The 25,965-nt window shown below is 40.6% G+C and overlaps 1 protein-coding gene across 2 annotated transcripts; it reads left to right on the top strand.

Annotated features, from left to right (window-relative positions):
• Positions 1-418: 418 nt before the first annotated feature.
• PDK1 (pyruvate dehydrogenase kinase 1) lies at positions 419-25,580 on the top strand. 2 transcript variants are annotated; one of them, XM_034785393.1, is made up of 11 exons: positions 419-835; positions 4,210-4,351; positions 10,293-10,364; positions 11,174-11,358; positions 11,674-11,769; positions 12,089-12,166; positions 17,639-17,715; positions 18,616-18,714; positions 20,822-20,932; positions 22,648-22,761; positions 22,876-25,580. In XM_034785393.1, exons 1-11 carry the CDS (start codon positions 718-720, stop codon positions 23,014-23,016), a joined length of 1,233 nt encoding a protein of 410 aa, XP_034641284.1. In that variant the 5' UTR covers positions 419-717; the 3' UTR covers positions 23,017-25,580. The 2 variants fall into 2 exon arrangements, with proteins under 2 accessions (XP_034641284.1, XP_034641285.1); XM_034785394.1 differs by lacking the exon at positions 18,616-18,714.
• The last annotated feature ends 385 nt before the right edge of the window (positions 25,581-25,965 follow it).

Consider the following 25,965-nt stretch of genomic DNA (forward strand, 5'->3'; position numbering starts at 1 on the left):
AGTAGGGCAAACTTGCTACAGGCACTTCTCTGCCAGCATGCCTCATCTCTAACGGGGGGGAGACACGGGGAGGTCAGTCTCCCCCCAGGGCTTTCTTGCCTACGGACAAATTTATCAACCCAACTCACCGGAGCGTCCCAAGAAAATAAACTACTGGCTGCTTAGCAAACCCAACGCCTCTCTCACCGCACAACGGGTGTGGGTGTGTGTGTGTGTGTGGGGGGGGGGGCTGTAAGTGACATGGACAAGTTCCCCGGCACCAACAAGGGCTCCCAGGAGGGTCAAGCGGGCCAGCCGTGACAGTGCGGAGTTCAACGGGGGGTCCCTGGCGAGGTGCGGGGCCGGCCTTCCCCGCTAGGGCTCGCTGTATGGCCAGGCCCGGGCCGAGCCCAGGGTTCCTGCCTGGCGTAGCGGACGGGGGCGGTCCTGGCCCCTCTCTGAGGTGGTGTCTAGGTCGGGAGGCTCCGCTAATCAAACCTCTGCGCCATTCCCGCCCCCACCGGCGGGGCGCGGCGCCGAGCAGGGAGGGAGGCGGCGCCCGGCCGCCCTTGCCCGCCCCCCGTTCAGTACAGCGCCGCCCGCCCGATCCTCCGAGGGACGCGCAGTGCAGGAGGCCGCGGCCCGGGCAGGAGCCGTGGCTCCGGGCAGCTGCACAGGCGGGAATGGTGGCCGGGCCGGGCCGGGCTGAAAGGAGCGGAGCCGCGTCTCGAGGCTGCCATGAGGCTGCTGCGGGCTCTGCTGAGAGGCGCCTCCCCGGCCGGCCTCCCGCAGCAGGTGGATTTCTACGCCCGCTTCTCCCCGTCGCCCCTCTCCATGAAGCAGTTCCTGGACTTCGGTGAGTGCCCCCCCCCCCGCCCGGGGCGCCAGGCCGCCCACCCGCGCTGAGCTGGGGGTGGCAGGACCCCGACGGGCTGCGCTGACCCGTCCGTCTCCCCGGGCTCCGGAGCAGGAGGCGGTACCGCGCCACCAACGCCACGTGGGCAGAGGAGCCCCTGTCCCCTGTCTAGAGACCGGGCTGCAGCGTGAACGCCCCCAGCCTATGTGACCACCAGCGGGTTGAGGGCTGCCAAGTCCGCCTCTGCTCCATGCTCACCCCCAGTCCTCCCAAGGCTTACCTGGGCTCCTCTGGCAGCGCCTGCGGTTCTTCAGCCCCCAGGCAACAGGCACCTCTTCTCCCCCTCCGGGGTGGGCTCTGCACCCTCCTCCCCTTCCCAGTCCTGCAGAGGTGGAGAGAGCGGACTGGGCTCATTGCTCACAGGCGGCGACCCCCGAGTAAGTTGCTGGGCTTCTGGGATCCCCAACTTGGGCTCCCCCCCAAGAGGCCTGATTGGCTGCTCTTCCCCCAGGAAGCGGGATGGTGGGGCAGGCAGCCAATCAGAGGGGGTTTTCTGACCAGGCCAGGACTGAAATTCAATAGAGCGCTGACGCTTGAAGCCTCTTCAGGAGACTGGTTACAGCTGTGGCCAAAGTTGTCACGCTAGTGAACAAATGGGTGACAGTTGGCAAGAAAGCAAAATATCCCGAGTTTTTAAAATCAGATTTGCAGTCTACCACTAGAGAGCGAAGTGCCACACACAAAACAATCTTAGAGGCAGACATTAGCAACCTTATCAAGTCTGGGTATGGAGTCACAATGCAATGAATCCAGTTTCTGTAGGTTCATCTCTGATAAATTATATGTACACATACCTGGGGAACTGGGTCTAATACCCTCGTCCATCAGGATTCAAAAACACAGGCTTCTACTATTTCAGTTAAAGAAGATACCCCTCAGCTGTTCAAAGTTAAAGGACCCTTTATCCAGTCAACATTTTTTGCATTATTATTCATTTTACAATATATTATGTAAAGACAAAAGTGTATCCTTTATATATAAAGTCTATTCTAAATAATAAAAATAATAAATAAAATTATGAAATTAAAAAAATTAAAATGATAAATGATCGACAGGATTACACAGTAACAACTGTAGTCATTCTATGTATACTATATTTGAACAAGGATTGTAGTATTGTTCACAGTTACTTTTAAATACAGATATAGGCCCCAAACTACTGTCTCCCCCTTACAATGGGAATTTGCTTTCAAGGCAAATATTTCCCACAGCAAAGCAGTAATTTATGGACATCAATGCTTAGACATAAAGTCATGGATAACGTGAAAAAATGTTCAAAATATATCAACTTTTTGACAGATTCTCAAAAGCTAGAAAATCAGCTGCTGAGGCTAAAAATTGTAGTAGATACGATTTTGTGCTCAGAGGTAGGAGTCTGACAATAGTACATGATTCATAGATTCTAGGAATGGAAGGGACCTCTAGAGGTCATTGAGTCCAGACCCCTGCCCTCATGGCAGGACCAAATACTGTCTAGACCATCCCTGATATTTAAGAGTAGGTTAGATAAATGACTATCTCCAGAGATGCAGATTCCACAACCTCCCTAGGCAATTTATTCCAGTGTTTAACCACTCTGACAGTTAGGAACTTTTTCCTAATGTCCAACCTAGACCTCCCTTGCTTCAGTTTAAACCCATTGCTTCTTGTTCTATCCTTAGAGGCTAAGGTGAACAAGTTTTCTCCCTCCTCCTTATGACACCCTTTTAAATACCTGAAAACTGCTATCATGTCCCCTCTGTCTTCTCTTTTCCAAACTAAACAAACCCAATTCTTTCAGCCTTCCTTCATAGGTCATGTTCTCAAGACCTTTAATCATTCTTGTTGCTCTTCTCTGGACCCTTTCCAATTTCTCCACATCTTTTTTAAAATGCGGTGCCCAGAACTGGACACAATACTCCAGCTGAGGCCTAACCAGAGCAGAGTAGAGCGGAAGAATGACTTCTCGTGTCTTGCTGACAACACACCTGTTAATACATCCCAGAATCATGTTTGCTTTTTTTGCAACAGCATCACACTGTTGACTCATATTTAGCTTGTGGTCCACTATAACCCCTAGATCCCTTTCTGCCGTACTCCTTCCTAGACAGTCTCTTCCCATTCTGTATGTGTGAAACTGATTTTTTCTTCCTAAGTGAAGCACTTTGCATTTGTCTTTGTTAAACTTCATCCTGTTTAACTCAGACCATTTCTCCAATTTGTCCAGATCATTTTAAATTATGACCCTGTCCTCCGAAGCAGTTGCAATCCCTCCCAGTTTGGTATCATCCGCAAACTTAACAAGCGTACTTTCTATGCCAATATCTAAGTCGTTAATGAAGATATTGAACAGAGCCGGTCCCAAAACAGACCCCTGCGGAACCCCACCTGTTATGCCTTTCCAGCAGGATTGGGAACCATTAATAACAACTCTCTGAGTACGGTTATCCAGCCAGTTATGCACCCACCTTATAGTAGCCCCATCTAAATTGTATTTGCCTAGTTTATCAATAAGAATATCATGCGAGACCGTATCAAATGCCTTACTAAAGTCTAGGTATACCACATCCACAGCTTCACCCTTATCCACAAGGCTCGTTATCCTATCAAAGAAAGCTATCAGATTGGTTTGACATGATTTGTTCTTTACAAATCCATGCTGGCTATTCCCTATCACCTTACCACTTTAATTACTTGCTCCATTATCTTCCCTGGCACATTGTTGGAGACAATGTGGCCCATTCACATACCCTGTAGCTTAGGGAAAGGTGCACAGATCTAGAAGACGGGTGATAAAGAGCTCTGGCCTTACCTTGAGCTATCACCCTGTGATTCTGGACATTTTATAGACCTTATTGCTGACAATGGTGTCAGGTCTCTACCCTAGCAAGTATCATCTAGTCCATCCTCCCATGCTGAGGCAAAACAACAAAAGAGGTAATTTTTTATGACTGATAGAGGCCTGTATTGGGGATATGAAGGTCCAGGGTTCAGATCCTGTTGAGCCACATTGCTTTATGGTTGCATGTGATGACACCCTCCCCCGGTGCCACAATACTCTTTGTAAGCAACTGGCTTATTTAATTCATGGTCTTTTAAAACATAATTGTTCCTCAGTGACAAAGTAACTAGTATCTGCCAATTTTTGTTTTAAGGTGAAATAATACAGTTTTACAAAGAGTCACATCCAAGTTATCCCTATGTTCAAACCTGGTCTAATTTAACCTCAGAGCCAGACCACAAAAATATGCAGGAAAATAGTGATCTATAGCTGTATAAAATGTTCCACAAATGTTAACTATATTCTGATTTTTCCAAATATATTTTGATTTTAGGGTCTGAAAATGCTTGTGAAAAGACTTCGTTTATGTTTTTGAGACAAGAATTGCCTGTAAGATTGGCAAACATAATGAAAGAAATAAGTCTGCTTCCAGACAACCTGCTAAAAACACCTTCAGTTCAGCTGGTGCAGAGCTGGTAAGAACTGTCTTGTATTTATTATTTTACCTTTAAGGGTTATTGTTGTACTAAGAAATACTAAGTATACTAAGAAACTAAGCTGCTGCGGAAGAAACTCTTCACGTACATGTTTGTTATATGGTAGCATTAAGCAATTTCTTCTGAATGTGATTGTTCCTATCTAAAATTCTATTTTGAAAACATCCTGGTCTATATTGATAGACTGAGAGAATGTTGAGTATTTTACTTCTAGCTGATCATCATGATTTTACTCCTTGCTTTTCTTTCAAGAAAAAACAGACTAGTCAGTTTCACTTCTGTTTGTAGTTCATGTTCAGTCAATTTCATTCATCCTTCTAGGTTGAAGACATTGAAAAGACAGGTGTTTATGTTTAAGATGTTTCCTAACTTTAAGGCTAGAAGGGACCATCATGATCTAGTCTGACCTCCATAACACACAGAATCTCAACCATTAGTTTCTGCATCAAGCCCATAACTTTTGTTTTATTATAGCATTTCTTTTAGAAAGATATCTAGTCTTGATTTCAAGATTTCAAGTGATGGAGAATTCATCATATCCCTAGATAAATTATTCCAATGGTTAATTGCCCTGACTGTTAAATTTGTACCTTATTTCGAGTCTGAATTTGTCTAGATTCAGCTTTCAGACATTGGCTATTATGCCTTTTTCTGCTAGATTAAGAAGCTGTCAGCTTTTTAAAAATCTCTTCATTTAAGTACTTATAAACAGATCAAGTCACCTCTTAACCTTCTTTTAGATTAAGCTTCCAAAGTCTGACGAGAGGCATGTTTCCCAGACCTCAAGTCATTCTTTTAGCTCTGTTCTAAACCTTTTCCAATTTTTCAACATCCTTTTTGAATTGTTGATACCTGAAGTGCAGTAATATCTCTCCATGCAGCATTATTGAGACTATCACCTCCTCACTTCTGCTTAATGTTCCTGTTTATGCATCCTGTTTATGCAGGGAGTCCTCGGACTTATGACACAATCTGTTCCTCAGAATTGCGTTGTAAACTGAAACTGCTTTTCCTATAGGAATCAATGGTATGAAGGGGGGATTGTTTCTGAACCAAGGCTTGATACACTATTTTCACCACAATAACCCAGATTTTTGTACTAAATGAATTATAGCTGACTAATGTTGCAACACCAATGTAGTTACTGTACACTGTATTTTGTAAACAGCATCCAAATAAACATATAAACTCGTATATGCTGCTCAGAATGCAGGCAACACAGGCTTAGAAAACCAGGGAGAACGGCATATATGTTGAGCCTCAGCCAATTACTGTTCAAGCTTTCTGATTGGCTGAGCCCGGGGCAGTAACCCTACCCGGCAACAAGCTACCCTACTGCCTCAAAGCCAATCAGAAGTGACCCCTTCCAGCTCCATACCAGTATAATGCAACCAGGAAGTGATTTCAAGCAAACTTTATGCAAACCGAGCGTTGTAAGGGGGAAACAAGCGTTGTAGGGGTGAAATGGGCAGTCAATTGAAAAGTGTTGTAAGTCCGAGGACTCCCTGTATATCCAAAATTGTATTAGCCCTCTTAGCTACAGCATCACACACAAGGCTTGTCTACACTCCCCTATAATTTGGACTACAAGGGTATGAATAGCAGCGTGCACCAAAGTGCTGCTCTCTAACTCCCCTGTCTGGATACTGGTTGTGTGAACGAAAAGGTTCCTGTTAATGTGAACTAGGAGCCTTTTAGTATGCGCTCGCAGTGTTCACACGGGGGAATTACAGAGCAGCACTTTGGTGCACACGGCTATTCACACCCCCATAGTCTGAATTGCAAGATACTGTAGACATCGCCTAAGATTTCATGTTCAGTTGATTTTCTGCCATTACCCCATATTCCTTTTCACTGCCCCTGCATTCCAGGATACAGTTCCCCTTTTGTAAATGTGTTCTACATTCTTTGTTCCTAGATGTGAGTTTGCATTTGGATGTATTAAAATGCATGTTGTTCAAATGAGCCTGCCTTACCAAGCAATCTAGACCTGTATAACTGGTCTGCTCCCTCAATTTTCTACTGGGCCAATGTGTCATCTGCAAATTTTACCAGCCATTATTTCTTGATCAATAATCCAAAAAAATATTTAGTAGCTTTAAGCCAAGAAAAGATCCCTGAGGGACAACATTAGAAACACCTCCACTCGATGATGGCACCTTACTTAGTTATTTTGTGATCTGTTAACCCGTTTATAATCCACTTGATATGGACTACATTAATTTTGTGTAGTAGTTATTCCATAAAAATGTCGTTTAGGATTCAGAGACATGCCTTACAGAAGTCTAAATATATTATGTCAGTTACCTTTATCATTTTGGGTGAGATTATAACTTTGTTAGCTAAAGCTTGAAAAGACCTGTTTTCCATGAAATAATGCTGAGTGGCATTGATTATGCCACAGTCCTTTAATTCTTTGATCCAATGCAATAATTATGGAAAAGCTGATATGAGATTCAGTTTCCTAACTGCCAGTTTGTACTCATGGCTATCACCTTCCTATATGTTATAATATTTTTAACAGCTACTTTCATTTCCTCTCTTAACCAGGATGGTTTTAACCTAAAAAGCCTTTGATTATGGAATTATATTTTTGGGGCAACTAGAAGCATTCTTAAACAACTCACAATTAACATTCGCATTTTGAGGTTTCAGTTTTCCTGCCACTCGTTTTGCTTGCAATTGTGTAACTTTGGGAAATTGGCGTTTTTAAAGCATTTAGTATAGGTACTACTGGTTAGGACTATTCTATTTGCACATAAATGGCATACAGTCATGATCATTTGCATCAAGGCAGCAGTCAATTTATCTTTATCCATCAGAATGAGGTCCAGTATAGATTTACCCCAAATTGTTTGCAATACACCGCTACCTCGATATAACACGAATTCGGATATAACACGGTAAAGCAGTGCTCCGGGGGAGGGAGGGGCTGCGCACTCTGGTGGATCAAAGCAAGTTCAATATAGCGCGGTTTCACCTATAACGCGGTAAGATTTTTTGGCTCCCGAGGACAGCGTTATATCGAGGTAGAGGTGTACTTGTTAGAAAGTTATCAACTATAATTTAATTATAATTAAAGTTATCATCCAAGGATGTTATATTAATTGCAACATGAGACCTCTGACTTATGTCTCCAATATTGAAGTTTCCCATCATAATGCAATTTTTCTTTCTATAAATTGTAAGTAGAAATGTAAGGAGCTGCTGATTCTGTTCCTTCAACTGATTTGGGGGTCTATAATGGACTTCCACCGAGTAACTCCATCTTGTAATTTATCGGTTAGAATGTTAATTCTTAATCATTCCAGGTCCTATTCTTCTGAATTATCAATATTTATTTAGATTCCTACCTGCCTCCCCTTCTGTCAACTCTCTTTCCTAAATAGTGTATCCAGTGATTTTAACATTCCACTTGTGACTCACCCTATCAGGTTTCAGTAATATCAATGTCAGATTTCTGATAGTAAATGAGCATTTCTAGTTCTTCTTGATTCCCAGCCGTCTAGCATTGGTATATGGGAGAATAAATTTGATTGCCATATGCCCCTCAATTCTTTATATGCGTGCTATCTAGAGTCTCAATTATATGCAATGTGTTTACCCCCTTAGATGCACCCTCCCAACTACTCTAGCTAGTCTGTTCCCCCCAGAAGATTGGTTCTTCTTCTTCTGAGATGGAGGCACTTAAAAACCTGCTGATGCCCCAGGTCCTCCTGGGGGAATTCTGCACCAAAAAATTAAAAATTCTGGGCCCAAAATTTAAAATTCTGCGCACAATATTTTAAAATTCTGCAAAATTCTGCTTATTTTATTTGTCAAAATAACACAATATAATCACACCAGTTTCAATTATTTTGGTAATTTATTTCAAAATACCTGTCAACAATTATGTCTGTAACAATACAGACAACAAAAAAGATTCAGGAAATGTTTTGGACAAATAGATTCCCTACTAGACATATTAATACATAATTTTGAGTAATAATTCATTTAAACTACAACAAAAACTTATTTTCTGCACCCCTCAGACGCAGTTCAGAGGCTTTGGGGAGTCAGGGGTAATGGAGGAGCTGAAGGAGAGGGAAGTAAATTGCTGAGAAGAAGCCTGGGTGTGAACTTGGAGGGTTGTTGGGTTGGGTGGAAAAAGTATGGAACAGGAGGGTTTTTTGGGTGTGGGGGAGGGATTGTTAGGGAGCTGGGGAGTCTGGCTGACCCCCGACCCTCTCCCATTCAGCCAAGCACATCTGCCCATGTCTCCATGTGGCCCTGCACCCCATGCTCTCATCCTCATGTGTCCCTGCACCCCACTCATCCATCCCGCACCCCCTGTCAGCCCTGCATTCTCCTGCCCCCTGGTGGCCCTGCATCCCCACTCCTCCCTGCCCCAGTCTGTCCCCCAACTAGCTCTTCTGAACCCCAGTCTATGACCCCTCAGCAGCTCTGTGTGCCCCACTCTGTCCATCCCCCCCATATCCCATCTCCCCTTATCTGGCCCCACAGGCATGTCGCTGTGAGAAAAGCAGCCTCTGCTGTCTCCCTATTGGCTCCTAGCTTCTATGGTGTGGTGACTGCCCTCTATTTTGCTGCCACATCAGCCCCTGGTGGGTGAAAGGTGTAACTGCTGCACCTCTCCAGCAGAATGTATTTTCTGTGGGGAAAAAAAAAAATCTGCAGGGGACATGAATTCTTCGCATGTGCAGTGGTGCAGAATTCATCTAGGAGTAATCAGGTAGAACTTATAATGAATTTAATGAGTGTTAAATTCACGTGAAAGTGAAAAATTGACAGGGCGGCTGCTTATATAATAAAATACAAATGTGTCAATTAAGCAGTTACATTATGAAAGACTTACGGGAATGTATTTTATTGGGAAAGTCGCTTATTTAATGAATTTATTAAAAAAACAGGATAAAACATTTTAATATATATTATAGAAAAACTGACTTGTTTATGAGTTATAACAACCTTGAGAAGCAGTCTCAAACTTGTGTGCGTACAACCCTGCACTTAAAGGGTGTTTTAAATTGGCCAGGTAAATAGAACACTATGTTCAATCTGTTACAACCTGTTCATTGTAAAAATTGAAACTTGGCATATGCGTAGTTCTCAATAAAGCTGTCAAAATGGAGTGCAAGAAAAATATGACTAACTTCAAGTGTGAAAAACATTTTAAAATGATTTTATTGAGTTTTAATGCTTTTTTTTATCCATTTGAATTATTAAAATTTTTAACAAACTTAAAAAAAATAAACTTTTGGTAGGAGAACAAGTCATTTTCAGCATACAGGATATTATTTTGAAAGTTGAAAGTGCCTGAAAGTAGGGGCTAGTAATGAAAATGCCTCTTTAACCATAGCTATAACATGACTGTTATGGGTCTATGCCAGGGGTGGCTAGCCTGAGAAGGAGCCAGAATTTATTAATGTACATTGCCAAGGAGTCACAGTAATACTTCAGCAGCCCCCCATCTGCTCCCACCCCGCTCCCAGTGCTTCCTGCTCACCTGCAGCCCTGCCAATCAGCACCTCCCAATCAGCTGTTTTGTGGTGTGCAGGAAGCTCTGGGAGGGAGGGGGGAGCGAGGGCACTGCAGACTCAGCGGAGGGGGCAGGAAGGGGTGAAGTGGAAGCAGAGCCTGTGGCATAGCCGGGGGTTGAGCAGTGAGCGCTGCCCAGCACACTGGAGAGTTGGCACCTGTAGCTCCAGCCCCGGAGTCAGTGCTATGCAAAGAGCCTCATATTAACTTCTGAAGAGCCGCATGTGGCTCCGGAGCCACAGATTGGCCACCCCTGCTCTATGCTGTTGTTCCTGATTACAAGCTAAGAAATGTTAAAAGAAAATTGTTAATGTCTTTACAAAATAGAAGATCTGTATGGAATATCATGACAAAAATCTACCATAGAGGATTTATGTTTTAGGTATGTCCAGAGTCTTCAGGAAATCCTTGACTTTAAGGAGAAAAGTGCAGAAGATTCAGAAGTTATTCATAGGTGAGTGTGGTTTTTAAAATACTTTAAAATATGTATATTTATAAACAATGAATGGCAATTGATGGTTCAGATGAAGAAAATTTCTAAGGGTATGTCTACTCAGCAACTAGACACCTGCGTCTGGCCCAAGTCAACCGATTTGGGCTTGCAGGACTTGGGCTGTGTAGACTTCCAGGCTCCGTTTGGAGCCGGAGTTCCGAGACTCTCACACTTTGCAGGGTCCTAGAGCCTGGGTTCCAGCCTGAGCCCAGAAGTCTACACAGCAGTGAAACAGCCCACAGCCTGAGCCCTGAATCCCGAGGCGGCTGGCATGGGCCAGCTGTGGGTGTCTAGTTGCTGTGTAGACATACCCTAAGGGCCTTGACCGTTTAGTAATGGATCATAATATGACCCACAGTTTTTCACTAAATCAAGAAAAATGAATGTTTCCTTTTGTTTGTTTGATTTACCAAAAGTATAATTCTGGTCCCCAAAACTCAGTTTTTGTGAAATTGTAGAAAGTGAGTATGAGTAGAATGGTGTGGTTTAGATAATGGTACATGCAACCTTTTACTTTTAGTCCAGTTCAAGTCACCAGTGTCTGAAGGTAGTTGCCATCTGACAGCCACATGGTGATCTGTGCAAACATTGTTGGTCTCACTTCAGTTCTTACTGAAAAATATCTATTAAACCCCCTATTATATATGGCACCTTTATTGGTAATTTCAGTTTAAATGAGACTCAAGAGTGACCTATCTTTTTCTGCTAGGGTGGTTCTATGCTATATCAGTAAACAGCGGGCTTCACTTTCCTTTGTTCATTAATGTTAGGTTTACAGATACTGTGATAACAATCCGGAACCGACACAATGACGTAATTCCTACAATGGCTCAAGGTGTGATTGAGTACAAAGAAAGCTTTGGGGTTGATCCAGTGACCTGTCAGAATGTGCAGTATTTTTTAGATCGTTTCTACATGAGTCGCATTTCAATCAGAATGCTCCTCAATCAGCACTGTAAGTACTATTGTTAAAGGGGGAAAATCATGAATGGAATGTGTTGGTATATCTTACATTTATCTTTAGGTATTGATTATTTACTCAAATATGCTGCTTACAGCATCTTCTGGATCCATTTGGAAACACCTATGTATGCCTATAAAGCATTTTTTTTTGTCATCAGCAAAGCAGATTAACCATTTTTCTTTAAGAATGCTACAGCCAAAAATTATAAACTATGCTTATTCTGTTCCATTCAGCAATGCTGAAGACATGAAAACTGAAAATTGTGAAATTGCATTGCCTACTAAATGTTATTTTCTTTGTTGGCAGCTTTGCTGTTTGGTGGAAAAATTAAAGTTAATCCAGCTCATCCAAAACACATTGGAAGCATTAATCCTAACTGCAATGTTGTTGAAGTTATTAAAGGTAAATTCAGGCAGACCAGCTGAACAAGAATTTTGAAAAGGTACATTAAAATCTATAGAGAGAACTAATATAAATCAGGTTCTTCTTATATTGTACTAATATCATCCTTATGTGGAGCAGAAAATTCCAGTTCAAATTTAATACGTTTTTGTTCTACCAATACTTCAGCTTTTGTGAGAAAATATGAAAGGTCCACAATAAGAGTGCAGAATGATTTTGGTTTTTAGTTGATGTTCTTTTCAATAAACTACAAAACATCTGAAAAAAGGAGGGAAATGTATTTTTTGTATTTACATTTTTCTGTTTTGATTTCATGTAGATGGCTATGAAAATGCTAAGAGACTTTGTGATTTGTATTACATGAGCTCTCCAGAACTTGTGCTTGAAGAGTTGAATGGTAAGTGTGTGTGGAAATTGGGGATCCTCCTCTTTCAAATGAGGAGCATCAGTCTGATCAGAAGGTTTAGGATAGTTTTCCACTGTTGGTCTAACACAGTGTCTAAGACAAGCGTTCTCAAACTGGGGTCAGGACCTCTCAGGGGGTCACGAGGTAATTACATCGGCGGGTCGCGAGCTGTCAGCCTCCACCCCAAACCTCGCTTTGCCTCCAGCATTTATAATGGTGTTTATAAATTAAAAACACTTTTTTATATTTAAGGGGGTCGCACTCAGAGGCTTGCTATGTGAAAGGGGTCACCAGTATAAAAAATTGAGAATCACTAATCTAAGAGGTCTGCGAAAGGTTGTTGCTGTTACCATAAAACAGTGGTTTTCAACCTGGGGTCCGTGGACCATGTCTAAGATTTCCACTCCATTTGGACCTCCATTTGAAATTTTTTAGGGGTCTGCAAATGGAAAAGGTTGAAAACCACTGGTCTAACAACTTTTAACAGTCCTGTTTCCCCTTCCCCAAGATCTTTTGTATCTCTCCCCACCTTTAGTCTTTACAGTATGTCTATAGCTTTCTCATACGCTCATCCTCTCTGTGCCTTAGTCTTATTTTTCCCTCCTAACTCCTTTTTTATTAGTACAATTCATAGATCCATTCACTATTAAAGCTGTATTCCAATTTCTCGCTTTCATTTAGCTATCAACTACTTGACTTATGGTCTAATTAGGTACTTAGATGTGGCCATGTAAACAAGTATTTGCACCACCAATTGTGACAAAACAGCTTTTGAAAATTTGACTACAAGCATTCATACAGAGATGCAGCACAACTCTTATCTTAAAAACTAATTGGGAATTGAGGAGTTCATAAAATCAAAAATTAATGAAATTGAATATCTCAAAATTACAGTGGGCACAGTGCATAAATTGAAATATGGTGCACTGGATCACATTTTTTAGTACTTAAAACCCCGGCAAATCAATTTCCAATGCAATAAATGCATTTGAACGTGAAGGAATGTTGACTTGTTTTTTATCAATATCATTTTTGTTACGTAACTTTGGTTTTTTTCCACCATTGGGAAAAATGATTTGTATAAAAGGTAATCTGTAAGATTGGTGTTTGTAAAATTGAGGTTCTACTGTACAGAAACATGCATGTGTATGCATATATTAAAGTTACTTGAGCTCATCCAAAATATATTGGTAGCATTGATCCAAACAGCAACATTCCTGCAGTTATTAAAAGTAAATTCATGCAGATCTGCTAACAAGAATTTAGAGTGATCTAAATTGCATCTACAAATAATTGCATGAGCAAAAGTACACCCCCATTTAGGCCTGCAAAAATGAGGGCACACAAAGGAAAGCCTGATTAAGGTTGGACTAAAAGTGAGGCCTTAATTATATTTTATAAGCACTTACCAGTTTTATTCTTTTGACTTCGGTAAGTTTACCATTCCGTGTCAAGGTAAAATATGTTCTCCTCCATACTCTGAGCCTGAGGGTTGGAAATATTTGTAGAGAAAAGCATGTTAAATTGCTGCAGGTGCCTCTTAGAATTTTTGATCGTATTATGAAGTATGATAAATCACACTGTAGTTTACAGCGTAGTTACAGTTTGGATTTACAATCATAGAAATGTAGGGCTGAAAGGGATCTAGAGAAGTCATCAAATCCAGCCCCCGGCACTGTGGCAGGACCAAGTAAACCAAGGCCATCCCTGACAGGTATTTTATCTCATCTGTTCTTAAAAACCTGTGATGGAGATTCCACAACTTTCCTTGGAAGCCTATTCCAGAGCCTAACTACTCCTATAGTTAGAAGAGTTTTTCCTAATATCTAACTTAAATCTCCCTTGCTGCAGATTAAGGCCATTCTTGTCCTACCTTCAAGGACATGGAGAACAGTTGGATCACTGTCCTCTTTATAACAGCCCTTTACATATTTGAAAACTGTTATCAGGTGCCCCCTCCATCTTCTCTTCTCAAGACTAAATATGCCCAGTTTTTTTAACCTTTCCTCACAAGTTTGTAAACCTTTTATAATTTTTGTTGCTCTCCTCTGGCCTCTCCCCAATTTGTCCATATCTTTCCCAACGTGTGGGACCCAGAATTGGACACAGTACTCTAGCTGAGGCCTCATCAGTGCTGAGTAGAGGGACACTACCTCACGTCACTTACCTCACATGTCTTACATACAACACTCCAGAATATTAGCCTTTTTTCACAGCTGCATCACATTGTTGACTCGTATTCAGTTTGTAATCCACTATAACCTCGGATCCTTTTCAGCAGTATTACCACTTGGCCAGTTATTCCTCATTTTGTAGTTGTGCATTTGATTTCTCCTTCCTAAGTTAAGTATTTTGCACTTGTAAATTTCACTTTGGTAAATTCAAACCAATTCTCCAGTTTGTCAAAGTTGTTTTGAATTCTAATCCTGGCTTCCAAAGTGCCTGCAGTCTCTCTCAGCTTGGTGTCATTTTTAGATTTTATAAGTATATTCTCCACTCCATTGTCCAAGTCATTAATGAAAATACTCAATAGTACCGGACCCAAAACTGACCCCTGTGGGTCCCCACTAGATTCACCCTCCTAGTTTGACAGCAAACCATTGATAACTACTCTTAGAGTATGGTCTTTAACTAGTAGTGCACCTACCTTATGCTAATTTCATTTAGACCATATTTCCCTAGTTTGCTTATGAGAATGTCATGTGGGACTGCATCAAAAAACTTTACTAAAATCAAGATATACCACATCTATTGCTTCTACCCTATCTGCTAGGCCAGTAACCCTGTCAAAGAAGGAAATTAGGTTAGTTTGGAATTATTTGTTCTTGACAAATCCTTTCTGGCTGTTCCTTGTAACCCTGTTACCCTCCAGGTGCTTACAAATTGATTGTTTAATAATTTGTTCCAGTATCTTTCCATGTATTGAAGTTACACTGATTGGGCTTTAATTTCCCAGGTTGTCTTTTGTTCCCCTTTTTAAAGACAGCTGCTATGTTTGCCCGCTCTAGTCTCCTGGGACCTCAACAGTCCTCCAGGAGTTCTCAAAGATAATTGCTAAATGGTTCTGAGATTGTTTCGATTAGTTTCTTAAGTACTCTAGGGTGAATTTCATTAGGCCCTGCCAATTTAAAGAATATTTATATAAGTTAGATATATTCAACCTGTTCTTTCCCTATTTTGGCTTGCATTCCTTCCCCCTTGTTGTTAATATTGTGTTGAGTATCTGATTGCAATTAACTTTTTTTCTGAAGACTGAAGCAAAATAGGCATTAAACACGTCAGGCTTCTTGATGTCATCAGTTTTTAGCTCTCCTTCCCCTCTAAGTGAAGGACCTACACTTCCATCATTCTGTTGCTCCTAATGTATTTAAAGAACCTCCTCTTATTGTCTTTCATGTCTCTAGCTAGGTGTAACTCATTTTGTAACTTAGTCTGATTGTGTAGTTACATGCTTGTGCTTTTTTTGTATTCCTCCTTAGTAATTTGTCCATATTTCTACTTTGTGTAGGATTTTTTATTTTATTTTCAGGTCTCTTAAAATCTCCTGATGGAGCTCTATTGGTGTCTCACTATTCTTCCTCTCTTTCCTTTGTATCGGGATAGTTTGCGGTTTTGCCTTTAATATGATTCTCTTGAGAAACTGTCAGCTCTCCTGAACTCCTTTTTCCCCTCAGATTTTCTTCACATTGGACCTTACCTACCAGTTCTCTAAGTCCATTGTCCTTATTCTGCTGCTCTCACTCAGTTATGCTTTTTGATAACTCATCACTAATTAATATAACTGGAATTGTGTTTATTATACTAATTATGTGACTTAATTATTTGTTACTATGTTTCATACTTAGAATATATACATTTCGATTTTTAGGTACACTAATTATACAAGGTCCTGCTACACTGTAGTTATGCCTTAATGTAGTCAGCTGGTTTTATGAATTAGTGTTAATTACAGGCATTACATTCAAAGCATGGCAATAGTTTAATCACACTGTAATTGCAATGTAATTAATCATTATTGTAAAGTGTAACAATTTTTCAAGACTATCTTTTTAAAAACAATTATTTCCCCTTCCCAATTTTATTACTAGAAATATGTTCAAATAAGATCTCAGCTTCTTCCCATTCCCTGGAAGTTGTAGGGCTCTGCACTCGTGTTCCATAATCTTGTTTCTGAAAACTCAATCTCTACAACAACTAATCATGACATCACAAACACAGGATTTGGACTTCAGATGATGAATAAGCCTCAGGAACAGATTTGATGTTCTATGTCCAATACTTGCTAGCTCAGATTCTCCTGTGCATTATGGCTGCTATTTGCCATTCTGGCAATGCAACCTGGATCTAAAGCTGACATAGCCAGCTACAGGAGGATCGCCTCAGGGGAGGGAGAGCCTCTAGTGGAGAAGAGCTTCTAAACTTCACCCTATGGCTGGTGTAAAGTTATGGCCATGGATTCTCTGCACCTCAGGAATGCCTAGCTACTATAAAGGTACTGTGGGGCCATAGCAGCTAGTGCATCTTATACTGAGGGATGGGCTCTGTGCCCAATCATGGAAACACAAAGGTAGTTCAAAGCCATCTTTGCCCTTCCCAGATCCAGGGCCAGCTGTGCATTCTTCACCCACCACTTGCCTGGGCTAAGCTGAGAACTCAGGCCCCCTATATTAAGATTTGAATTTAAGGTAAAATAGCACTGCTAGCTTGAGTGAGTGACAAGGGTAGGTCTGGCGTATTTTAAGATCCAATATTTTTGACCTGCTAGGGTAAAAATAATTTTTTCATATTATTTGAAATCCCAGATGGCATACAGCACTAATCTCTAACTGTAGTGGCTGCTAAAACAGCATGGGAAAGACTATTACAAAGGTAATTAGCTTGGTGAACTGATGGAAATGTTTTTAGGGCCAGTAAACTTTTCCAAGAACTAGTCCTGGATTAGTGATCAAAATAGAAGAAAAATCTATTCATGAAAATATTCCTAGTAATTTTTGTTTGTTTTAAAGAGTGAGAACAAAGATATGGAAACCAAGATGAGTAGAACTATCTACAAATAGAATTTATCAAAGATTTCCGGATACATCAGCAGATCTTTAAATAGACAAATGAATCCAAGAACACATTGTACTGCAGTTATTGTTCAGACATATTATGTACTCAAATGCAATGATATTGCTAGCAGAAATAGCTTTTAAAATTAATTTCTACAAATAAATTAAAACAAACTTTCAAAACTATGCAAGAATATAGATTTTGAATGAGTTTTGATAAACATGAGAGTAACAAATGTTTTCATGATTTCTATTCAAATTTTCTTTTCATTTCCCTGTACAGTGTTTTATCAGTGAAAACAACCAAAACAAAACCAGATTCTATTTGTTATTTGAACTACTTGGATATTGCCAAAACTAACAGCGGGCTTCCAGTATGTTGTCTGATTGACTGGGTTACTTTCTTTTCCAGCAAAATCATCAGGACAACCCATGCAAGTAGTATATGTACCATCCCATCTCTATCACATGGTTTTTGAACTTTTCAAGGTTTGTACAGTCGGATTACACAATCTGCATGACATGTTTGTGTTCTGAGATGTGTATTTATTTGACATGTTGAACCAATTTTTAAATAACATGCAAATTTGTACCTGCAATTGCAAGACTCAGACATCTAAGTTCCTGACTGCACCCACAGATCAGGTAGGTAGATGTCTAAATCTCATCATTTGTACACAGATGACTGGTGTATAAAATCAGAGGCTTTGAAAATGTCTCCTTTATCTTAATCATTCATACAGGAATACTAAGACTTCTACATCAAGCCACATCTCTTCAGATACTTTTCTAACATACAGAACCTATTCATGCTGTAATTTAATCACACTATGAAACAATTCAGAACTAAAGCTACGCTTTTTCATATGCCTGTAGTAGACTAATAATTTTTTTTCAAATTGATTCTGGTTGGAAAACCAGTGAATTTATGATATCACACAACACTGATAGGTAATAATTGAGAGAGAGTCTGTGTAAAACTTTTTTTTATTAACAGTTGCTGGTATTTAACTCCAGTGGCTTAATTAATCCTTGGAGAGAGGATGTTTCTGTAAGAATTCAGCTCCTCTCCCATTAAAATAAGGCTAGCTCATGATATACATCTCTAAGTCTCCCCCAGTAAGACTGTAGCAAAGCCAGGGAAGAGCAGACTTGATATTCCTGATATTTCTGTGGTAAAAAGCAAGCAGGAAATGTTTTTGAAGAAGAAATATGATTTTTATTATATCTTTATACAAGTACAAAGTAGTAAAAATGGAAATACAATCTCTAAATGGGCACACATAAAACTGTTTTCCTAAGTTGACATATTAACAGCACAAAAGTTACAATCAAATCTATGATTTGATTAAAACTACTTATTTTACTTTAATTTTAAATATTTCTCAGAATGCAATGAGAGCCACAATGGAACACTATACTGATCGAAGCGTTTACCCTCCAATTCAAGTACATGTCACATTAGGCAATGAGGATTTAACTGTGAAGGTAACTGCTTTGTTGATGTTTACTTTGATGGAAAATAGTTCGGAACCTGGGGGAATATTTTATTATGAATGGGTGATGTGACACTGGGAGTTTGTACCAATGCTGATAATGTATTGTGTAAGGAATAAAACCTTTGTGGGATTTCAAGCCTTGGGTCAGTGATGAGTGGAAACATCATAAAGATCTCCCAAGTCTCATGTGAATGGGAGATTGTGGTATCACTTTACCCTTTCAACATATTTATTCTTTATGTAGCTATAATGTAAATAAACCATGTTTCTGTTCAAGGGTAAAGTGCCAGTTTAGGAATGGAAGATAGCCAGATTTGTAGTTTGTTCAGAGCCAGGTGTCCTATAGGTAGAAGTGACTACTTGAGTGAGGTGCAGAACAGGTGTGGAATAAAGTAAGTCCAGCACAGGTGAAGCCTGCCTAGGTTAGGCCTTGCCTTGCAGATATTTCTTTTAAGGGCAGCATCTCTTATATGGTTAGTGTTTGGACTTCCAAGGTTGGTTGTAGTATATAGGTTTTCCTTAGAATTTAACTTCATGTTAGTAGAAACAAATCTTCAGATTTGCTCTAGTAGTAAATGAGTACTAATATATTGCGCTGCTATGTAGCATCTTTGTTCCTGAAGTACTGGCTAAAGCACTGAGAACTTTGCACCCATAGGATTCAGTTGATATGGCCATTGTTGACTTTTACTGAACCTAACTTCCTCCACATGAAGATTAGAAATTGGAAGGAGGGTGAGGAAGAAAAAAAAGCAGTGCACAACATGTAAGTGGGATGTATGGCTTCTAAGGGTATATCTACGCAGTCCGCAGCAGTGAGCCTCCCAACCCAGGTCAAAATTCCGTCTTGTGCTGCTGCGCTAAAATTATCAGTGTAGACAGTTTATACTCTGAAGCCTAGAGAGAAGAGTGGGCTTCAGAGCCTGAGCACCAGCCTAAGCCGTAACTTCAAATTACCACCTACACAGCTATTTATAGTGCAGTAGCATAAGCCTGAGCCTGTCAGCCTGGGTTGGGAGGCCCATTACTGCAGGCTGTGTAGACATAGTCTAAGTAATTCTGTGTAATTGTGGATGTTTGTGGTGACAGCATTTTGGGAAACATCATTAACCTCAGCTGGGGTTTTGTGTGTATATATTGCTGTGATTTATCAGATGATTTTCTTTATTACCATATATACTCGATCATAAGCTGGTTCGTTTATAAGCCAACCCCCCTCAAGATGGATAAGTAAAATTGGAAATTTTTTTATGACCCGTTCATAAGCCGACCCTATAATTCAGGGATCAGCAAACTTTGGCTCCTGGGCCATGAGGATAAGCCGCTGGCAGGCCGAGATGGTTTGTTTGTTTACCTCCAGCGTTCACAGGCATGGAGATAAGCCTAAGTAAACGAAGTGTACTGGTGTGCCAGCTGCTTACGATAGGCCGGGACAGCAACTGGTGGGGAAATTTTTTGGGGGGAGAAGCTGGGGGTCAGAGGAGTAACCTGTGACCACCCCCCACATGATCCCATCCCTAGCCCGGGACCCCCACACTCTCCCCATCCCATCCCTTCCCACCATATCTGGGGAGGATGTCTCTGGCCTGGCTGGAGCTGCTCTGGCAGGCGGGGCAGCACAGCCGCAGCATATTCCAGCGGGCTGGGCTGGGTGGCGCAGCCACAGCCTGCTCTGGGGGGCAGGGCTGAGCGACGTGGCCACAGCCTGCCAGCCCCGGAGCTGGAGCTGCTTTGGAGGCTGTGGGGAGAGCAGCGTGGCCAGAAACGGAGAGACTCTGGCCCCACCTCTTCCCTTCTGGCTGTGCTGCAACTCTCCTTGCTCCCTCTGTTAGGGGGAGGGCTGTGTCCTACCTCTCCCTCTCTTTACCCGTTCAAAAGCCAACCCCCTTCTCTGATGCTTCCCTTTTTTACTAAAAAAATTCGGCTTATGAACGAGTATATACAGTAAGTCTGATCCGATGATTTAATAAGGACAACTTGAGACTGTATAGTCTTCAGTCTTCCTTTATACTTTATTCTTTAAGAAAATCAGCTTGTGTTTCTGTTCTTTTATATACAGGAACCTAAAGTTAATAGCGTGTTCATTCATTTTGTAGATAAGCGATCGTGGCGGCGGTGTTCCGATGAGGAAAATTGACGGACTGTTCAACTATATGTATTCAACTGCACCACGTCCCCGTGTTGAGACGTCACGAGCAACACCTCTGGTCTGTAAGCCTTTTTTACTTTGTCCTCTGATAATTGGGAAGGCAAAAATTACCTGTATCTTTGTACTACTACGTGTTTTGCAGATAAGTGAATAGTCTAGCAATTCTGGTGTAAAAAGTTAAAAGTGCCTTTCTGAAAGGGAAAAAAAAATTGTAGACTTACAACATTAAACAGAATTTGTAGCCTTAATGGTAAGTAAGAAAAACACTATTTTTAATATTTACCAAAATTTAAGTTTGAAATTCTGTTTCTTCAAGCTCTGAAGGAGGAGAGAACAAGGAGCGACATTCCTTGAACTGTTGTAGGAGTTCCAGTAATCTGTTTCTGGGCGAGTACAGGACTTTCTGGAAGCAGAGTAGAAAAGGAAATTAATTTAGGGATAGAAATTAATTTAGGAGTTTAGGAACTTCTGGTTTTAAAATTGCCCCTTCTTTTGGATCAAGTCCATACTTGTCGTTTTGAGTGAAATAGCTGTTCAGTTGTATAATCTTGACAAAAACAAAAGTATATAGTATATGGTTATACTGATAAAGAGCTTACTCCCGTGGTCCTTGCAAACTCCTAGTGGCTTCAATAGATGTTTTAAGACAGGGGTCCCCAACGCGGTGCCCGTGGGTGCCATGGCGCCCGCCGGGGCATCCACGTGCACCCACCTACTGACCGCTGAAATGCCGCCGAGAAGCAGCAACGTCAAGAAGCGCTACCGCCAAAATGCCGCCGATGACGCTGCTTCACGGCGGCTGCTTGTCCAGTGGCCATGGTCCTCAGCGGCTAGTCGTCCGGTGCCCGCTCCACGGAAAAAGTTGGGGACCACTGTTTTAAGATATGTAAGAAATGTAGCATTGAACCCACTGTCAATAACTTCCAATTGTTGTTACCATCACATTACTCTGCCTTGGACTCCTTTTTTCCCCTATGACATTCAAACTATTGGCCTATTTTATTAATTTTCTATATCCAGTGATTGGATAATTCCCACTAGTCTAAACCCATCAAAATAAACAGTGAAAGTACCTTTAATTCAAATTATTTGGTTCTAGAGCTATTGCACAAATTAAGCTAGTGATTAAGTGAAAGGCATCATAATATTTCTAACTTTTGCTTAGTGTTTAATTGTTAACGATTTGGGACAGGGGTTTGTCAGACTTTCATAGTGTAGGCCACAAGCAAATTTAAGGAGGTTGCCTCTTGGGCCTCTCATTTGCAATCCTAACATCTGTCTTCTCAAGATCAGCAACAGCCAGACTAGTGGCTCCATGGGGATAGAGAGAGTCATCCAATGTTCCGCAGCAAGGCAGAGTACTTCCACTAGTGCTCTTGCAGTGGGATAGCTGCAAGTAATAGCACCAACGGTGTTGTATAGCAGCCCGCACAGGGAGGGTTTACTCCTTGCAGTCCCCTCCCCTCCCAACAAAGAGCTACGGTGGTTTTGGGGAAAATGGGTAGGAAAGGAGGGAAACTTGGTAACATTGGGGTAGGGAGGAGAGGTAATACTTAAGGTTTGGAATCCTCACCACCTCTCTGGCCCTATATAAGTGATTACTTTTCTCAAATGCTAACATGTGTCCAGCAATATGCTGACCCTAGCTGGATTGCCTCTAAATTTAAGTGGTACAGATATTGGTCTGCTATGCTGACAAATCTTCTGCAGATGATGCAGTTAACTCAAGTGTGCTTTTATCTCTCTGCCCCCCGCCCTCTCCCCTTTTATCAGGCTGGATTTGGTTATGGTTTGCCTATATCACGTCTGTACGCACAGTACTTCCAAGGAGATCTGAAACTGTATTCCTTAGAGGGGTATGGTACAGATGCAGTTATCTACATAAAGGTATAATTTACCACTTTTTGGTATCAGTCTTAATGTAACTTGTAATTTTAATAAAAAAAAATTAATAAATGCTCAGCAAAATAGACTCCACTATATCTTCTGCTCTCTTTACAGGCTTTATCAACAGAATCAATCGAAAGGCTCCCTGTGTATAACAAATCAGCTTGGAAACGTTATGTGGAAAACCACGAAGCAGATGACTGGTGTGTGCCAAGCAGTGAGCCAAAGGACATGACCACATTCCGCAGTATATAATTGTACAACAGTCCAGAAAAAGTAAACATGCTTTTGTCGTCTGTTTGCAAAGGGATTGTTTAGCAGGTTTATACCAAACATGGTTCAAATACTTCATGTGGAAATGTTTTTAGTAGGGAATAATAGGAAGTTGAAGTCCATAACTGTTTTCCAATACTACTTTAAGGAATTAACTGAATTAAAACCAAGTATGTAGTTTAAAAAATACACTCGTAATTTGTTCCACTTTGTACTTCCAATTTACTTCTGTAGCTAGATCTAGGGAGCAGTAATTTTAGATTTTATACAGGGTCTAGGGTAACTTATTTCACAGCTGGCTTGAAGAGCACAGTTCACACAACTTAAACTCTCCTAATGGAAGCATTATTGAAATAGCAGCTCGCCAGAACTGCTAATACCAATTCTTTGCATTGAGCATTGGATGAAGTTATCAAATGATCTAAACATTGATGTATGAAACTTTAAAGTAATTATTTAAAGCATTAATAGATTTATAAAACCCATTATGCAACCTTTCACATTTCTCCACCATCTTCTAGCCGAGGAGCTCAAAAGCACTTTACAAACCTAAATAAATTTAGCAAAATTAGAAACAAATATTTGAATTTAAGTACAGAAGCTCCAATAGGCAATCATGTGTTGTTTTACTTTGTTCTGAAATCAATGAATCTGTACATACTACTAGTAGTAGATTATTCAGAGGGGCAAGGCAACAGCTGTAAACTAAACGATTCTCAAGTTGTATTTGCCTATAGTATTTATCAGCTCTCTCTTTTTGAAAATCCAATCTTAACTGCTGCCTCTGGTATAATGCATTTCATGTATACAATACCAGTTACGGGTTTTCTGAGAAACGTATTGAAAATTCATGAGAAACAGAAGTTGGCATACTTACTTACTGTGAAATAGCAGCTTCTGAGGGTTTACAGTAAAGATTTGCAGGTCTTCCTCTCTTTCTGCAGGTAATGTCCAAATACGTTTGTGGTAAAGCCTCAAACTCTGGGATCATAGATTAGGTGACAACAGTAACTACTGTTAATATGGAGAAACTCTATTGCAAAATCTGCATCTTTACTGAGCAGATCAGTGTAATAGTAGGACAACAGGACCTACCAGTTATCCAGGTGTATTTAAAGAGTGCAATTAATGTCAAAAATCAACTTCATTTTGCTATGCTCTTTTTTCCTATAATATTTTAGGTATATCAGCTCTCTCTAGTGAGGGATACAACTGTGTTGATAGCTTCAACTTTTCTGCTGACCAGACCAGCTATTTAAGCCCATATAATATCTCCACGTCATGCGTGTACATCCCACTGAATTCTCTCATCCCCAAAAACTTAGAATGCTGTGGAGAAGCACTTGCAGTCCCAGCACCTAACTCAGATGACCAATCCTTAACTGCTCTATAGATGAGGGTGAGAGATGTGCATGTGCCAGAAAGCACACACTATGTTTCAGCAGTCTACCAGGTCAAAATAGAGCAGAGGATGGTGAGACTTACACAGGTCTGCTTGATCACAACCCTATGATTTCTTGTTATTGAATAGATAAGGAAAGAAGCTGGAATGGTAAGTATGCTATAATCCTAATTTTGTGAGGGATGACTTCAGGTGAATTCCTCATCTGTAAATTGAGGATAGATAGGGATGTTGTGAAGTAACTTTTGTTTGTGTGGCATATCACCATTGTATATAAGTGCCTAAAAGGCAATACAATGTAAGACTATTTCCTGCTCAAATTAATGCCCAAATCCAGACAGGAAACGGTTTGCAGAATGGGGTCAAAATTTATATAAAAGGAGGGAAGTGTTTGCTAAACATTTGCAACTGTCACCCTTGACAGCCTAATGCTAAAAGTAACTTTTTTATTTCAAAAATGAAAAGTTTTGAAATATATATTAACACATTGTTCTGAAAAGATCTAACATGTTAATAAAATTTTGAAATCTTTAATCATATTTCCACTTAATTCAATTGAACTGATTTTAGAATGATTTTCCATATTTGTTCTTAGACATTACTAACAGATTGCCTGCAATGAAAATGAAAATACAAGAGTTTTCATGTGGAATTACTGAAGTAGAAACCTTTGCTTGTATCTTTGCTACCTATGGCTTAACAATCAAAATGTATCAGAACAAAAGTTCTGGGCCCATAGCAAAGTATTCCAATGTAGATATTTCAATAGTTTTTTCCTCCTCTGCTGGCTGTGGTGGAAATTAAGTGTTTAGTAAATTTCAGAGTGTGCAGTATTTACTCCTAGTCATTAGAGTTGACTTGCTATGTTTTATTTACTTCACTATAGTAGCTGGTTCAAAATACTGATTTTATGTATACACATCTTCATTACTGTACTGAAAAATAATCACTGCTACTTGGCTGTTAAGTATCAAAAGAAAATGAACTGGTTGCAGATGTAGTGAAATGGATAGTTATACTCTCTTGAAACACTGTAATTCAACCCTATATTTAGAATTTTTAGTTTGTGTGTGATAAAATTAAACTGCAATGTGATTTTTTTAAATCATATTGAAGCAATAAATGTGTCCATTAATACAATTTATAAAAATCAAACTTTCAGTTGACTTATTCTTTGGGTGACTGGACACTGAAAAAGTTCTAAGGAGTCATCTAACCCTTTCAGGCCTCAAGTGCCAGGGAGGGAGGTTCTCTTTCAAAGAGTAACTCATGCAGCACAACCAGTCACCTTATCTGCACCTGTTCAACTGTCACAGCACTGCAGAGACAGGCTTGTGAAACTACTATTCAGATATCCTCAGAAATACAGCACTCAGCTTAATGGCCCCAACCTTCAGATACTATGGAGCTGGAAGAAGGAAAAACCCTCGGACACTACATCAATAACCTCCATTCCATCGATCAGCCCTTCACTCGTTCCTCACATACACCGAGGGGGAGGGGACCCAGGGATGAGAGGGGAAACATTA

Source organism: Trachemys scripta, chromosome 11, assembly GCF_013100865.1.
Source record: "Trachemys scripta elegans isolate TJP31775 chromosome 11, CAS_Tse_1.0, whole genome shotgun sequence".
Classification (NCBI taxonomy): Eukaryota; Metazoa; Chordata; order Testudines; family Emydidae; genus Trachemys; species Trachemys scripta.

Bases quoted from the DNA above. Each gene is read 5' to 3' on its own strand.
- PDK1 (XM_034785393.1), top strand. From the start codon at position 718: ATGAGGCTGCTGCGGGCTCTGCTGAGAGGCGCCTCCCCGGCCGGCCTC. The intron at 4,352-10,292 runs GTAAGAACTGTC...TTTATGTTTTAG, and splicing joins GTTCAGCTGGTGCAGAGCTG to GTATGTCCAGAGTCTTCAGG. The intron at 20,933-22,647 runs GTCTGTAAGCCT...CCCTTTTATCAG, and splicing joins CGTCACGAGCAACACCTCTG to GCTGGATTTGGTTATGGTTT.